This window comes from Pseudorasbora parva, chromosome 13 (assembly GCF_024679245.1).
Source record: "Pseudorasbora parva isolate DD20220531a chromosome 13, ASM2467924v1, whole genome shotgun sequence".
NCBI classification, from domain to species: Eukaryota; Metazoa; Chordata; class Actinopteri; order Cypriniformes; family Gobionidae; genus Pseudorasbora; species Pseudorasbora parva.
The window spans coordinates 26,153,704-26,171,681 of NC_090184.1; the positions used below are offsets into that span (position 1 = coordinate 26,153,704).

The window sequence follows — 17,978 nt, forward strand, 5'->3', positions numbered from 1 at the left end:
GGTCTGATGTCTATTGGGGATCTTTATATAGATGGTAAATTTGCATCCTTTAGCGAATTGCAATCTGCATTTAATCTCCCACGGTCTGACTTTTTTCGATATCTACAAGTGAGACATTATGTTCAAACGGTTATTCCACAATTTATTGATAAACCAGAGTTCAACACTTATGAACAAATTTTTTCGGTTAATCCAGGCTCTAGACATCTGGTTTCACGCTTTGTTAATTCCTTTCAACTGCCTGTGAACGCCAACCATATAAAAGAGGCCTGGGCTAGGGATTTTGATGAAGAAGTATGCGATGAAACCTGGAATGACAGTCTCAATAAGATCCAAGATTGCTCAATAAATGTGAGACACAGGTTGATTCAGTTTAAAGTGGTACATAGATTGTATTATTCCAAAACAAAATTGAGTAAAATATACAATTCTATATCTCCGGTTTGCGATAGATATAAAATAGAGGAGGGTTCTTTGTCACACATGTTTTGGTTTTGTCACAAATTGTCTAATTTTTGGACTGATATATTTGATTTCTTCTCAAAAGTTTTTCAAAAGGAGGTTAAGCCAGACCATGGTCTTGCAATTCTCGGGTCTTCCGAGACACTGAATACTCTTCCAAGATCTCAGCAACGACCTCTATTGATGGGCATGATCCTTGCAAAAAAATCAATACTTTTAAACTGGAAATCCTCAGACTCTCCATTGTTCAAAGCTTGGTTATGTGAATTGTTTCATGTCATACAAATGGAGAAGATACTTTCCTTGGAGTCCAAGTCTCACCGCCAATTTCAAACTGTATGGCAGCCCTTTGTGGATTTCCTAAAGCCTGAATAATGTACAATTTATTGTTCTCACTGTACTAATTATTTTATGACTAAGTCTTGTTTATGCTAGCTCAACCCCTCATGTTTTTGTTATTTTTATTAATTTATTTTTTTATTTATTCACTTACTTTCTTTTTATTTTTTTTTATTTTTTTGTTTCTTTTGTTATGGGTATTTTGTCTGGTTTTCCTTGTTTTCTTACATTTGTACACTATGCAAAAATTTAAATAAAATATAAAAAAAAAAAAAAAAAAAAAAAAAAAAAAAACCTTTCTGGATTACAATCTGCCATCAAAATGACAAGTTGAATTATTCCAGCCGCTGTGAGTAAAGGCTATAAATGATCCGCCACCTGCAGCATCCTCACATGCGATACTACTACTAGCCGGACTCCTTCTTTATACAGATGTGACGTAATGACGCAACGACATGCTCGAATTTCCAGCGGAAACCCACCAGTACCACTCAAATTATAAAACATTATTACAAGCTTACCGCTGTGAATCGGACTACGGTAAGAAGATCATTTTGAACACTGGCTGGTTATGAACTTGCTAAAAAATTGATTTTGTTCTATTGAGAGCATTTTGCTAACATTACCATTAAATTAGGAAAGCGTTATTTCTAAATGTTCCCTGAATGTTCAAAACGTCCAGTTTTTTTCAATGTTTCAAAAATGCTTTTCTCTTGGTTAAAGGAACATTCTATTTTATACTTTTGCATTATGGGAACGTTACTTTTCAATTTTTTATCTGAATGTTCTGACGAATGTCCAATAAAAATATTTCTAAAAAAAAAGAAAATTTCAGCGAAATTGTGCTGAGCAACAGTAAATGTGAACGGACATTACCATGATAAAAACTTGAAGCAGTTATGCATGAATTTTCAAAATCTCTGTCTGTACACTTTACACTGGCCAGCCTTATTTCAGTCTCACCTGTTGAGGTCTTGTTCAGGGGAGAAGCCTCCATGGCACCCTGAACATTTCGGCCATTAGAAGTCCCCTTTGGCTCGACAGGAACTTGACCTGGCAGCGGAGGGCACGACCAATCAAAGCTGTCAGACCTGCCCTGTTCGCTTCGGCTGTCCAATCCATCGCCACTCCACCTCCAAATGACGTTGAATGAGCCTCTGCTGCTCAGGGACAAGGATGACATGATGCCCAGCGAAGAATCTGTGGAAGCAGTTCTTCTGGATCCGAAATGGCCTGAGTCGGGAAAATTTCAGACTTCAAATCAGCCATTGAAAACAGAAATAGAAACGGAGCCATAACTTCGTTATTAAAAGCCTATTCTTACCAATGCAAGAGCATTTAGATGAAGATGAAGATGAGGAGAATGGATGTTCATCATCATCTGAGCTCTGTTGGCTGCCGCTCTGCAGCGTCCTGTCAGCCTGACCTGTGGACACAGAAACAGAAAACTCAGACAGAGACAGAGGTGCTAAATGTCTACAACTGAATTCTCACTGGTAAAAAGGCCATTATGACTAGTAACACTGAGAACAATTTAAGATTGCTAATATTAAAATTAAATGTTTCCTCAAAGTTTAAAACGTCCATTTTCAAAAAAAAAAATTCTTGGTTAAAGGAACATTGTAGTTTATACTTTTTCATTATGGGAACTTTACTTTTGAATGTTCTCTAGATGTTTTGAAAATGTTAGATGAATGTCCAATAAAAATATTTCTAAAAAAAAAGAAAATTTCAGCGAAATTGTGCTGAGCAACAGTAAATGTGAACGGACATTACCATGATAAAAACTTGAAGCAGTTATGCATGAATTTTCAAAATCTCTGTCTGTACACTTTACACTGGCCAGCCTTATTTCAGTCTCACCTGTTGAGGTCTTGTTCAGGGGAGAAGCCTCCATGGCACCCTGAACATTTCGGCCATTAGAAGTCCCCGTTGGCTCGACAGGAACTTGACCTGGCAGCGGAGGGCACGACCAATCAAAGCTGTCCGATCCACTCCTGGATCTGGAGTGACCTGAGTCTGGAAAATTTTAGACATCAAATCAGCCATTGAAATTAGAAATAGAAATGGAGCCATAACTTATTTATTAAAATACTATTCTGACCCATGCAAGAGCATTTAGATGAAGTTGAATTGAGGGGATGTTCATCATCATCTGAGCACTGCTGGCTGCCGCTCTGCCACGCCATCTTCCTCCTGTCCGCCTGACCTGTGGACACAGAAACAGAAAACTCAGACAGAGACGGAGGTGCTAAACATCTTGGAATCGCCTGGATCTGGGTCAGGTCTGGCAGCAGATCGCGGTCATCAGAACAGAGTCTCCAAATCTCCTGACCAGCCGTCTGAGAGGAAGCAGCTCTTCTGGATCTAGAGCGGCCTGAGTCTGGAATATTTCACACATCACATAACATTAGTTGGTAATGTTTCGATAATAATCAATAAACAATGTCAGTGATCAATTACAAATATTGTTACTATAGTTACGTTACTCAAATTGAAAAGTTTTATTTAATATGCAAGGAATCAAATACATGTGATCACTAAGCTGAGAACATTGGGGGATTTTTAACCTTACACAATTTTCTTCACATTAATGTAGTCAATCATTGTACAACTTCAAACCATAAACAAGTGAAAACCAAAAGCACACTCACCTCCTCTTTCACCCATCATGTGAGCCATCGACATCCTTCGAGTCCAAACTGCAATAAAAAACACAACACAATACAAAATACAATACAATACAATACAATAACCTACAACTCTCCTTAGAAATACTCCTCCCAAAATAAAATAATAATAAAATAAAACAAAAAAATTAAATAAAACTCCAAACTCCTGCTAAAATAAGAAAAGAACAATAAATTAAAAGTATCCTCTAAGATAATATGAACAAAAATATAACTTTATAAAGGATATTATCTTCCGATGTTCTTCAAGAATAATTCTCTCAGAAATTTGCTTCAAGATCGCAAAATCAGCAGCACAGAAAATATTCTGCAAGTTTGTGAATTGGTTAATCAAACCAACAGATAGAGATCAGTTCGCGTGGGTATATATTCATTCAAAATTCATAACACGCGTCGCTATAGCAACTAAAATGCACATGCATGTCTATGGTATATATTCATTCAGAATTCATAACACGCATCGCTATAGTAACTAAAATGCACGCAAGCACATCTATGGTACATATGCATTCAGAATTCATAACGCGTCGTTATAGCAACTAAAATGCACGTGCATGAGTAGAGCACGTGATCACACATCAAATCGGAATACTTTATTAAATAGCTACAGATTTAATTTTGACGTTTTTTAAATGAGATTTATGGTTTCTGAACAGTCATTATTATTATTATTATTATTATTATTATTAGACAAGTATTTTCGGTGGAATTATTTTTCCACCGAAAATAATACAAAAATGATTAATTGCACAAACGCGTCCACTAGGCCTACAGTCTGGATTGAGTCGTTGCTTCTGTCCAAAATGCGCAAAACGGCACAAGGGAGGAAAAATGTGGACATAATCTTATTATGAAGTCTATTAATTTAATTCGCCCTTTACTTTGGCAAGCCAGTTTATCTTAAATTGTTCCCAGAGTTATAGTAATTGCATTTTTACGGGTAAGAACGGATTCAGAGAGCTCTACAATTGAATTATCACTAGTAAAAATACAATTACGACTAACACTGGGAACAATTTAAGATTGCTAATTTGATATGACAAAAAAGTTGTTTAATACACCAGCTTCCATGACTCATAGCTTGAAAGTTTGAAATTTTAAAAGTCACATCAAAGCAAAAAATAAAAGGTTCTTAAAAATCAAACTAATAATCCAGAAACAAACGGAATTCCCCATTAAACTTTTTCAACCAACTCATTTAAAAAAACAAACATTAAACATTTAAACCTCCTGTAGAGAAGACTATGAATGTATTGAAGATTTCCTGCTGTGTTCCATTTAAATTTAAAAAGAAGAGAGTCAATAGATTTAGACTCTTCTATGCCTGTGGTTCTTTTATAGCTAGCATCCTACATTATGAAAGTAACCCCATTTGGAGAACTACAAATCCAGATTTGCAGTGCTCCAGCACAAAAATAAGAAAGATTACCTGATTCTGGATATCAAAACACGGGTTTTCCAAATCTAGACCAAACTTTTGAACAACTGGGTCCTGGACCGGCTTGAGAAGGATTGTTCTCGGGTACTGTGCTCTGTCAAAAGCTTTTCTTGGTGCATTCAGTTAATTTTTCCTCATTGAAATGCAAGTTTTATACTTTTTAAAGTATACTTTATACTTTAAACATGTAAAATCATCATGTGCAGTACATGAGGTAAAATATAATGCCTAATATCTATCTAAAATATAAGTCACTTACTACCGGTATTCACTTTTTTATTGAACTGAAACTCAACATTACATTTTCAATCATGCAGATGTTCAGAAAAAGAGCTTGAACAAGGACATAAATAATATAAAATGTATTTGAATTTTTTTTTTCACTGCTAAAATATACCATGTTTAAGTGCCATTTTTTGTTTCTGTTTTGCAATATTTTTACAATAACACGACAGTGGGACAGGTATCTCACTGTAACTTATACAATGGTGAACAATCTGAAGGTATAAAGAGCGACAGGACCAGAATGAACAGAACTCAAGAGATTAAAGGCATTCAACATACATTCCTAAATTCTAGGAGAACATTTATGCAAGAAAGCATTAGACTTTAGGTGAAAATCATAACGCAGAGAAAACGCAGCTTTACAGTTCAAAAGATACTCAGAGAAAGGGCAAAAGATTTACCAATAATCTTCTGAATCTCCATCCAGTAAACTCTGATCATATCACAATCCCAGAATACTTGCATTTGTGTGCCCTTAGATAATGCAAATTGAACATGACAGTTTTTATTGATAAAATGACAAAATAATGAAATCTAATTCAAGACAAATTGACACACTTAAAACAAATATTACCATGTCTTTATTTAACAATTTTAAACATTTAACCAATAAACTTTAAAATGATCTGAGAATATAATACAATAAAAGACTTTCACAATAGAAAACACTTCATGGTTTGTGTACAAATGTTTCCAAACATCAGTGAAACCTGAACCAAAAAGTGAAAATTCATGATGGAATTTAATAATGGTGCAAAGAGTGATTAATGGTAAAAACCTAAACAACCACAACAAAACCAACACTGTATTAATGGTCTGATTGTCATAAAGAAAATGAACCATTTCTGTTCACTGTGTGAAATGCCAAATACATTACATGGATAAAATGACAAAAAGCTGAACTCCTCCTGCACTCAATTGAAGGGTTTGACGATTTTCATGGAGATGAAGTTCTGAAAATAAATAAACACAAAATAATTAGCATTGTACATCTTAAGTCTAAACATCACCTTTGTGAAAGGATTGATCAAGTGTGTCTTTACTGGTAATGAATACAACAAGATCCCAATGAATAATAGCACTAAAGATGCCTTTACACAGCCGAGTTAAGGCGGCTCTAAAGCGGGTCTCTGTCTGCTCAAAATTCTGTGTAAAGACGCAAAGCAGACTTAAAATATGCCGGGTCTGACCCACCTCGGCCCAAAGGCGATGTAGAAACGGTTTTGATTCAGTGTAAATGAACGTGAACTTGTGCCGCCTTAAACTACATCATTGTCGTGACAACCGTCAGTCAGCCAGGGCTGCGTTTCCCAAAAGCATCGTAAGCCTAAATCCGGGTGCACACTGTGCGATTTTGGCCACGATTTGGCCGTCTGAGACAAATTTAGCAAATCCTAAAAGATTCCTCTGATCCTAGGCTAAAATCTGAAGTCTTTGGTCGTTAGTTTGACATGTTCACCGGCAGCCGATTAATGAGCACTGCGATCAAATTTTACCTCAGACGAAATTCTGGCAGTGTCAGAAGATTTGGCACACAATCCTGCAGTGTGACTTCTCCTAAGACGACAGTCAAATATCTCAGTTTTTCAAGACAAACTATGACCAAAACGAGTACTAGAGATTTCTTTGTAGCCAGCATTTCAGTCCCGCGTGTAATGCAGCTCACCGTCACCAAACGAGTCATTCATTGATGATATAAAACTCCGGGTGAGTTTCTTGCACGCGTCTGTTTTTAGCGCGCCTTCACTATCGTGCAGTCTGACATTAGTGTCAACTGAGATCTTACAGTGTGACATGGCGATCATGTTCGTACAGTCTGACAAGGGACATTCGCAAAGGATTTTGAAAAATCGCACAGTGTGCAGGACCCATAAGTTGATCGTAAAAACAATCGTACGAGTGATCTTAATATTAAGGTCTGTTTCCCAAAAGCATCGTAACTAGGGCCGGGACTTTAACGCGTTAATTAAGATTAATTAATTACGGGACTTTAACACATTAATTAATTACGCAAAAAAATAAATAACAATTTTAACCACACTTATTTTTGCACCGCGGAACGTTTTTCAATGAATGAGATTCGACGGACTGATTATATTGAAACACCAACTAGCGCGCATGAGTCACGACAACAACAAACCATAGTGAACATGAACGAAGAAGCTGATGAGACCGCTTTGCTTGGCCCCGTGGATGGGAAATTTTGTTTTAAAAAACGAAAGGATATAAGCGTCGACAAGAGCATGGTTGTGTGCAAGCTATACAACAAGGAATTTGCGTATCACCGCAGCACATCGAGCCTCAAATATCACAAATATGCTTTTGCTACACTTAATGGCAAACATTGCGCTGGTCTGCTGGACTGAAATAAATAAACAATATTTTGTTGATTAAGCTTATGTATTCAGTCATTATTCAATGGTATACTAAAATCCATGTGAAAAATTACTTCTCACTGTTCTCAGGTCAAAAATTTTTATGCGATTAAAATGCGATTAATTTCGATTAATTCATTACAAAGCCTCTAATTAATTAGATTAATTTTTTTAATCGAGTCCCGGCCCTAATCGTAACTTAAGTAGCACTTGAAAATGATCGTAGATCTACGAGTGCTCTGGAGTAATTGTAAAGCTCTAAGAAGAGAGAGTTATGAGGTCACCTACAGGACAACCGGCAGATTACACCTTTAACTTTACTCAAGTGCATCGTGATAATGCTGCAGTGCCCTCTTCCTTTGGCTTGCAAACTCCTGCCATTTCTTGCAGACCTGTTTACCCGATCTTTGAACTAATAATTTAACTTATAACTTTTAATTTGGTAACAATGTCCTCCCAGATGTTTTGTTTCTCTTTGTTTGTACGATGCCCTTTAAATCTGTTGAAAATAATATCTTTTCCCGCTCCACCTCCTCTAGAAGGATATTGATTTCGTCTTTTTGAAAGGTATCATTTTTGTTGGTGCTCTAGCACGCGAGTGACAATCACACAGTGTGCAGAACACAATCCTGGCTCCCTCTGTCTCTTTAACAATTTCTTCCGTCATAATCTTTTTTCTTTTTCTCCACAAATCAGCGCACATACAATTTGAAGCAAACCTTTTGCAGTTTATCGTTTTTAATAACAATTTTAATAAAAGTTTAATAAAAAAAAATAAAAAAATGAATTAAGACAGCATTTGTAACTTTTGAAGTGCATAAACAATATGTTCCCAGAATCCACGGCCTTTGTTGTTATTGTGACATAAAAGTAGAAAGTTTATAGTCTATAATTAGGCTATGTATTGCACCTAGGCTATCTGTAGCCTATGGCAAAAAATTACAGAGCGAGTTGTTCCCGCTGTCCTAAAGGAACAAAATGCGCCGGCGCTTAATTTCGTTGGACAAAGGGTTAAAGAAAACGTAGCCAATAATGTCATAGTTAGGCTATGTTTAAATATTAGCCTATAACATTATTTTTTAATTGAATAGCCTAACTGTCTGTAGGCTATATAGGCCTATTTAATAAATAAGAAGCGAACCAAAATCGTCGGTATGGATTGACGTGTGTAACGTTTTTCTGTTCACAATTAAACAGAATTGTCCAATATTCGGGCTCATGTTATACGAGCAGAGAACTAAACTTTGTTTTGGGGAAATATTACATTCCTGACCACTTTTACAGTCTATGGGCTCAGAGAGATAGGCTGTGCAGCCTGATGCTATAATGGAGAGTCCGCGCTCTTCTTTGGTCAGAACCACGGAGAACGACCGCGGACAGGTCCGTCCTATGCACCGAAACTTTTCACAATGCAACAACATATTTAAAGGGGGGGTGAAACACTCAGTTTCAGTCAGTGTCATGTCAATCTTGAGTACCTATAGAGTAGCATTGCATCCTGCATATCTCCGAAAAGTCTTTATTTTTTTTATAATTATATAAGAAAGATGCGCTGTTCCGAGTCTTTCCGAAAAAAGCCGAGCGGGTGGGGGCGTGTCGTGTGAGCGGAGCTAAATAATGACGTGTGCTCGCTGCTGCTATTGTGTTGAGTCGAGTGCGTCGTAAAGCTGTGTCATCCCTAACAGCGGGAAAAAAACTTTATTCAAAATAAAAATATGGCTTTTAATCAGATACAGCCATACATCTATGATCCGGAATCAGACCCAGAGGCTGCAGTTGAACAGGAGCAGCAGCAAAAACGACTAGAGCAGGACGTCTCTATGTGGTACAAGTTATACACTAACTATATAATATGCTTTGCGGCTTGTGTTATTTACATATTTATACTTGAATTATATCGTCGTATTTTTGTCTTTGAAGGTGTACATGTGGGAAGTGCAGTTGTGCACGTGTGTTTGTGTGTTTACGCGTGGTTTGTGTAGACAGTAAGCGGACTGGTTTTGCACGGCAGGTTAAGTTAGTGTTTACATAGAAAGACACGGAATAGTAGCGCATTTGAATGAAGAAGCGCGCTTATTTAGTTCAACATATTTCCCCCCTCTTGGTGTATTGTTGTTTGGAGTGCTTTTACAATACACAAACATAAAGTTACACATATAGTGGCCAGCTAAACAAATGTACACGATCTACACATCGCATGCTCCATTGATCAATTAACTATACGTGATCATGTTTGGGCTACTCGATGAGCATAGGCAAAAACACAGACATTTGAAGCAGTCTCACTCACTGCCTGCGGTTCTAACGTTGGGACTGCTCCATCATTCAGCATTAGGCGATCGGGAAAATCCGGCGTCGAGCTGGGCCTTGTTTATGAAACAGTCGGCACCGAAATGCAGCGAACAGATATAAACATTCGCGCAACTCAGTTGCTGATCCGGAAAAGCAAATTCCATCCACTGTTGCCTTAACGCGGGGTTTTTGGGGAATCTGTGCAGGACTGTCTTGGTCTGGCAACCAAAAACGCACTTTTTTGGTGACATTGTTATGTGCACATCACCTGTCCAGCATCCTACAAGCCAGCGCTTTGATGGGCGTAGCCTGTTGCTTTCGCTCTCTCCCTCTCTCTCTCTCACGCGCTTCCGGTAGAATTGTCCGTAAGGCCCATACAAGGAAATTCCGCCCCCATTAACGTCAAAGGGGACGCATGATCTCAAAAAACTTGCCGAAACTTATGACTAACCGGAAGTAGTATTTTTGGCAAAGAAATACTCCCATCAAACGTCCACCTTAACTTTTGAAACTTTGTCTATGTTTAGTATGGGATTCCAAGTCTTTAACAGTGTAAAAAGATCAGTATGCATGAAACAGCATTTCACCCCCCCTTTAAAGAGCATTAAGCTATAAAATATCTATTATGTAAAGGGAGGGGAAGCAGCCGCAGCGAGCGCAGACACAGAGCGGCCAGAGAAACGGAGGAGCGACTGCAGTATGGCGTTTGTGGAAAACTGCGGAAAAACTGCAGAAAAAGAGCGGGTGTTGAAACCTGTCACCGGAAAAAGTGTGGGTGTATCCCCCACGGATGCGACACCCCTGAACATTTGCTGTGACTGCTCTTAAGTGACTTTCTTTTAAAGTCCATTTTTAATCCTGCAGTAATCTACCCGTAATAATGTTAAAAATACTTTATTTATAGCATTGTCAATCAAGCACAATTTTATTAATAAATATAAAATAACTATAGAATACCGTAGCCTAAAATAGAAGAATTGCAGAATTACAGTAGGCTAGGCCAGTGGTTCCCAAACCTGTCCTGGAGGAACCCCAGCACTGCACATTTTGTATGTCTCCCTCATCAGACACACCCACTTCAGGTCTTGCCATCTCTGCTAATGAGCTGATGAGTTGGATCAGGTGTGTCTGATGAGGGAAACATGCAAAATGTGCAGTGCTGGGGGTCCTCCAGGACAGGTTTGGGAACCACTGGGCTAGGCCTACAGAATTATGACAAACATCAAAAGCGCTATATAGCGAGCAGAACAAAATTATTTAAAACTCTGTGTTTTTATTTTAGGCCTATTTTTAGACATTATTTCATTATTTGTTTTAAATTAATTTATAAAACTTTGTTAAAACTGTAGTTTTAAATAATGTTCAACGCATTGTTACCCGCGATTTTAATTCCTGTGTAAATGCATTTATGCCGCTTCAGAGAAGGATTAAACGGTCTGTGTAAATGCACATTTTTGTGATTTTATGCTCCTGCAGAATCGGTTTCGGTGCCGCGTTTGCTGTGTAAAGATGCCTTAACTGTCCAATACCCACAACGTATGGTAACGTTAACGTTAGTTCATTTTCCACAGCTGCTTGACGTTGTTACAAAAGTTAATGTTATGCCTAGCTTGGAACAATACTACATAAAGTTTAAACGACACCAACAACAAATATAAGTTGATAATTCAATAAATAAAACAGGAACAGTAACAAATACATAGAGCATCTTCACAAATATCAGCTAAATTTGAGAACATACAAGACGGTTAACGCGACGGGTCTGACAGACGAGTCAGATAGCACCTAAAATACAATACCAAATTAACGCTCTAAAACAGGTTATGTGACAAAAGAAACAAAACACAATTCTTAATGTTTACCTCAGAAGCGGGAGGTCCTATCCTACTCCGAAATCTGACTGAAAGTGATGATGATCCATGCATGTAATGGCGATTAGTGTGTGTAAAGAAATTAGTTTGCCCCGCTGACTGAGGTTCTTGCTCCCACAATGCAACGCAACTAAAAATATGGAAAAAGACCTGTAAAACACAAATACGGAAAATTCCTTCAATGCCGTAAATGCATTTATGCCGCTTCAGAGAAGGATTAAACGGTCTGTGTAAATGCAAATTTTTGTGATTTTATGCTCCTGCAGAATCGGTTTCTGTGTAAAGATGCCTTAAGACTAGCACAACCAGGCCGATGAACAGCCACTTAAATTTGCGCCACACTATGAATTTGCACGTCTTGCATGGACTTGTGAACCAAAAGAACGAGGTTTCAGGTTGCCTGGGAGGTTTAAAAGAGAAACAAATCTTGTAATCATCTTCTGTTAACACACAGAACAATAAACTTATTTAAGTGAGAGTTCGATTACTTGGGAGGATGGAGTTTTGGATTCATATTGGGCTCATCTCTGCCTTTTCCAGCAGGTCTCTCATCCGCTTCTCATTCACAATCTCCAAAGTCAGCTCCACCTTTCCCTGAAAAAAAAACGATAAAAAAGGCCCAATTAAATCAAGCTCAACATGAAATGACATCCACAACCCATTTGATCAAACCAAGTGAAGCGTATTCAAAGGGGTAATTCACTGCTGGCAAAATGGGATTTAAATAAAAGTTGGCTGCCTATGCAGTAGAAAGGCTTTTAGGCAAACAAGTCAGAAAACTTCAACACCCATAATGCACTGGGCATGTTGCCGTCCAAAGCAACTCCCGATCTGCTCCTACTAAGTCAAATTCTGCCTTGCTCGAGAAGGAAATACTTTTGAGCAAACTTTTAGTAGCCTCTCGAGGAGAAAATACAACACATGAACACAGCTCATACAAAGAAACTCAGTGACATACACGGTTAAAATTTGTTACAAATTGAGGAGTTTTTATATTTATAATATATATATATATATATATATATATATATATATATATTTATGAATTTATTAATCTGTACAGTGAAAACTAGTGTTATTTTATATTTGATAACTTTATTAGATGTATTTTGTAGGCCATTACCTGAACAGTAATGTTAGACCTTCCTGAGATTTAAGCACTGTATTTCATTTGTTTCTTTTATTGTCTATTTATTGTATGTATTTTACCATTTGTTTGTACTTTGTTCTTCTTCTTATTGTATACAAATGAAACACAAAAAAATGGATGTTTTATATTAGTATTGTTCAAACATTGTTGTTTATTTTGCTATAGCCTAGATATTTTACATTTTCAGATTAACTATGTTCTTAATTGTTAACTATGTTCTTAATTTTTTAAGTTTATTATAAAAAAGTATAACAAAAATAACCGATAAGAATACCGCTAAAGTACCGGATCGATGAGCAGTATTGGTAAGGGTAGTAATACTGTTAAAACCTTAACGATACCCATCACTACGTTCAGGCAAGAAAGCTGTTGCCATAGTATTCCATTTTATCATAATGCTGTATGAAAAGTATTTGAAAAGTGCACATATATGAAAAGTATGATAACATTTTTCAGGGATAAACCTATAGAGTGCTGCAGGTATGACATCACCTCGTAGGCCAAAATAGAAGCGAGTTAGCATTTTAGCACTTCTGGTCCCCTCGTCCCAAATTCAATAGGTTTTTTGAACGGGATTGTGTTTAAATGGCTGAAATAAGGTCTGTGGTGAACAAGCTGTGAAAGACACTTTCAATTTTTACTCTACAACATAAAATACATCAGTATTACCCCGCTCGTGATTTTTTTAAGCTGTTCCGTGTCTGGCGGCTGCTAACAGGTGGCTAAATGGGACTACAGAGGCTGTCGAGGAGATTAAACGTCATCACGCCCAAAAGGTAAGATCAGTTTACAGCCTCATTATGCTCATAATTGTGCTCTAATAAACTATTCTAACTCAAACATTCTGGGAAAATGTTTTTGAATAAAACCTGAGAGATGTCAGAAGCTTAGTGATGATGACGCTGAAGTTGAGCGACCGTGGTGTAGTCCGTTTATAGCCTACTTTTAGCTTTTTACTTCTTCTTTTTTAAACTGTATTTAGGCTTCAAAATTAATAAAAATTGTGTTCATCTGTAATAATTAGCTTGATGGAAAAAAACCTGTAAGTATCAGACCAAAAGCCTATAGGAAAATCCTATTTGGATTTTATAGAGTTTTACAAGTGTAATGCTAGTTCCCTGCAAAGTGACGTCATACCTGCATCACTCTATTCTTACAATAATTTTCTTAAAAAACCTCTGTCAATTCGTCGGTCCGTGGGCGGGGATAAAAAACCCTACAAATTAAGGGTTTCACAAAAGCCCTGGAGCTGTCAAAATTTTAAAGGAACTGTATGTAATAAATGTATTTCAATTAATCATAAAATGGCTCTGATATGTCACTAGACATTAAGAAATCATGTTAATTTCAAATACTTATATCACTGACAACAGTAGTCCGGCCAAGATATTGTCATTTAAAAGTTGTTGTTGCAGCCCTCAACTGATGTTGATGTTGACATGTTGTGTTTTGGCCTGGAGCTCCGCCCTCCACCTATCTACCAATCACGAAGTCAGTGGTGTTTCGGCATCTGGGTTGCCAGATTTGCTCTAGTTACCACATCTGCATCTACAAACGTTCCTGCTGGATCCTGCAGCTTATCTGAAAACCTCGAGTCAGGGGGAGGGGGAGAGGGGATACACCGCTCTACAGTCCATTGAAAGTCATTACAGTACCAATTTTGGCTAGCCAAGAAATCTAGACGCACCCTAGTGGCAGCAAATCTAATCTGCCCGCGAGTGTCGTCTAACAACTCTCAATACACTTCTGAGCTGTAAACACCAAACTCTGGTCGGGCCAATCACATTGGCCCTCATTTATCAATCTTGCGTAGAAACAGGCGTATATGTTGGCGTAAGATTATGCTTACACTCCTCTCACCGCCTGATTTATGAAACTGTGCGCACCTCTGCAATTCAGGTGTACGCAATACTTGCCCTTGATAAATCCCGCGGCTGAAAACGATCGTCATTAGAATAACACGCCCATATATATTCAAGTCTCCGCCTCCCGCACGCCCTCATTTTACGCCATGGACACACGGAAGACGGCAAAGAAGCGAAACTTCTCCGACGTGGAGATCGGGCGCGCTCTATCATCTCACTAGTCCACTAGTCAGGGCACTGATTAGGACATAAGTCAATGGGCTGACTCCCTGATCAGTGCTCTGACTACTGAACTATTGAGATGATTGAGACGCACCCATCGAGATCACCAGGGAAGTGGAAAAAAAAAACGAAATTGTTTTATTTAAGAGTATAAAGAGTGGGAATAAAGGCACCCACAAAAACAAAATATGGACCCAAATTACGAGTAATTACGAGCTGAAATACGAGCTCATATGAGTAATAATATGAGTAGTTTGAAATACGTTATAACATTACAAGCTGTTAATAGTGTGGGGGTTGAGAAGCGCACCCCAGCAGTTTAAAGCTGTTTGGATAAGAAATTACCATCCCAATGCATTATTTTACAGCACGTTTTGAAACAATTAGCATTTGATTTCGTATCACGGCATGTATTGGGGTGTACGACAGTGATGATGATGTGATGTGGAGTATTCATTCACATTAATAATTACATGACAATTTGTAAGATTCTTCTTCTTCTTCTTCTTCTTCTTCTTCTTATTATTATTATTATTATTATTATTATTATTATTATTTTTATTATTATTAATGACGCTTGTTATTTAGAAGAAGAATGTCGTTTTTATTGATTTTATTATTATTTAAAAGAAGGTCATTTTTATTATTTTGTCAGTCTGAATTATTTTAGTCCCAGTCCGTGCGCAGCTGCTGGGCCAGGCGGGCCGGTAAAGCGCACAGGCTCGCGACTGTAGGAATACATATGCCTACAAATCAAACTCTTTGGTAAAGTCACACAAATTAAACATTGACGTTCATGTTGCACAAAAATAAACACTGAATGTTGTTGTTGTGGTTTTTAATAGTGGGTCATATAGCATATCTTGTCAGTGCGTTTTGTGGTGTTAGGAATTGTTTTTCTGCGCATTTTCCCACTAACTCAAACGTGCGTACACCACCTCCTGAGCTGGCGTAGGATTTGAGCGTGCCGTACGCCAACGTCCATATTGATAAATCTCAAAGTCACCGTGGGTTTGGGTGTACGCAAGGTGTACGCTGGAAATTTGGTGTACGCACTTTTGATAAATGAGGGCCATTGTGTATAGAGTCGGTGGGCGGGGCTTAACATAGTGACGACGGCCAAGTTGTGCTTGCGTGCTTCTAGTTATCACAGAAACATCCGAACGGCGGTCTTTCGAATCATCTTTGACCGCGACTCTGGAAGACTTGGAGTTAAAGTTTTCTCTGAGAAAAGAATAAAGAACAGCACTGAAGTCATTCTTAAAAAGGGAAGATGTGTTCGGAGTTTGGCCGACTGGATATGGTGAATGTTTAATCTATCAACAAGCTCCGTTGTTGCTCCGTTCACCTTCATTGCTCTGGTTGGTTTTAGCGCTATCCAATCGTGTGCAGAGGGAGTTTGAAAAACAAGTTGTTTGGATCAAATAAATGCAGCCTAGGTGAGCAGAAGAGCCTTCTTTAAAAACATTTAAAAATGCTACTGGTCTGAAACTTTTGACCGGTAGTGTAGCCTATGTATGTATTTCCTTCACATTCATGTTAAAAATAATACTAGGACATAGTATGACGAGACATAGTATGAGGAGATTTAATGTTAATGGACACAAAAACTGTAGTTTACTATCACTTCAACTATACAATTTTTTATTATTTTAAAAATATATTAATGAATGTGTAACATGTTGTAAAGTGTTTCCCATTTGACTGTATATTCAGTCATATTATTTCTTTCACGTTCATGTTGTTACACATAATACTTAGACACAAAGAATGTGACATTTAAAATGTTCAAATGTCAAATAAAAATAACCATTTATTATAAGGCCTTGAACAAGTGAAACATGTTTTTCTGCACGAAAACATATAGGGAAAATAATAGGTTTAAAACATTTAAATGGCTGAACTTGTGACTCTTATGCCCATATCATGGTATTTCTGCAGAAAGACTTGATAGGATTAGTCTTGTCATCCATGAAAACGAAATTAATACGTTTTATTATTAATTAATAATTGTTTAATATTACGACAAATAATATATTTTGACAAATGCAAAAAAAAAAGTATGTTTATAGCTTTCATGATAAAACGTGAATTCACTCACCACATCAGGACAGAAATTGTCTTATTGGCTTAAATGCGTGTTTCAAGGATATGAAAAGAAAAGTATGGTGACTTTATTAAAAAGTATTCTTGTTAAATATTGTAGACATCGTTCCAATTAATATCCTTGTGAAAACCGCCGTAAAAAGCTTATATTTAACGAAAGAAAATCACGTGTATGGGTAGCGCTGCTCACTTCCGGTTATGTGGACGACGTGGTTCCGAAACTGTTGCGTGCTGTACATAGACCGGTGCTGTAGCGCGTTCTTCATCGCGTCACTCAGCTCGCTCTAATCCGGTGTCATGACTAATCCTGTCTGCCTATGAAATTGTGTCCGCTGGTAGAGGTTTTAAATCGCTGATCAAAAGTTGTTATACATGGTTCTGGACAAGCAATTGTTTAAAAATAAACTATGAATTCATTGCCATACTACACACATACACACGCAAAACATTTATTTGAAATATGTAATTGATTGCTAATTATTTTGACTGATACACTAAGTACGTTACCAGTACAAAATCATGACATAGTAATGTACCTATAATGTAAATAATAAAGAATAAATAAAAAAACCCAGCAACAGAACAGGTGCACAAAATAAATAGATTATATACGAGATATGCTTATATATCTTATCATTAAAGACTATTTTAACACAATTTAAACAGCAAAAATCAAAACGCGATTTTGTAAGAATTGTTATCAGGCTCTGAACAGATTACCTATTAAAATTTCTTTCAGCCAATAGAATCGCTCTGCGGGTCCCGTATGTGTAATTTAACCTCTTAAACTCCGTGGACCCTGTACAGGGACGGGAATGACATATACTTTCCATTTTAAATGTCTGTGGAAGAGCTATGATGTCAAGATGATTTGAAAGCTTAG

The 17,978-nt window shown here is 37.3% G+C and overlaps 1 protein-coding gene and 1 long non-coding RNA gene across 3 annotated transcripts; both read right to left on the reverse strand.

Moving 5' to 3' along the window:
• Positions 1-213: 213 nt before the first annotated feature.
• On the reverse strand, positions 214-3,990 carry LOC137039316 (uncharacterized). Its single transcript, XM_067414672.1, has 6 exons — positions 3,456-3,990; positions 2,906-3,184; positions 2,665-2,820; positions 2,126-2,227; positions 1,765-2,034; positions 214-308 (listed from the first exon to the last, which is right to left on the reverse strand). Exons 1-6 carry the CDS (start codon positions 3,487-3,489, stop codon positions 214-216), a joined length of 936 nt encoding a protein of 311 aa, XP_067270773.1. The 5' UTR covers positions 3,490-3,990.
• Positions 3,991-5,321: 1,331 nt separating this feature from the next.
• On the reverse strand, positions 5,322-17,302 carry LOC137038179 (uncharacterized). Of its 2 annotated transcripts, XR_010897412.1 has the most exons (4): positions 17,091-17,302; positions 12,241-12,346; positions 11,744-11,882; positions 5,322-6,167 (listed from the first exon to the last, which is right to left on the reverse strand). It is a non-coding gene; the product is annotated as an uncharacterized lncRNA (long non-coding RNA). The 2 variants fall into 2 exon arrangements; XR_010897411.1 differs by lacking the exon at positions 11,744-11,882.
• Positions 17,303-17,978: the final 676 nt, after the last annotated feature.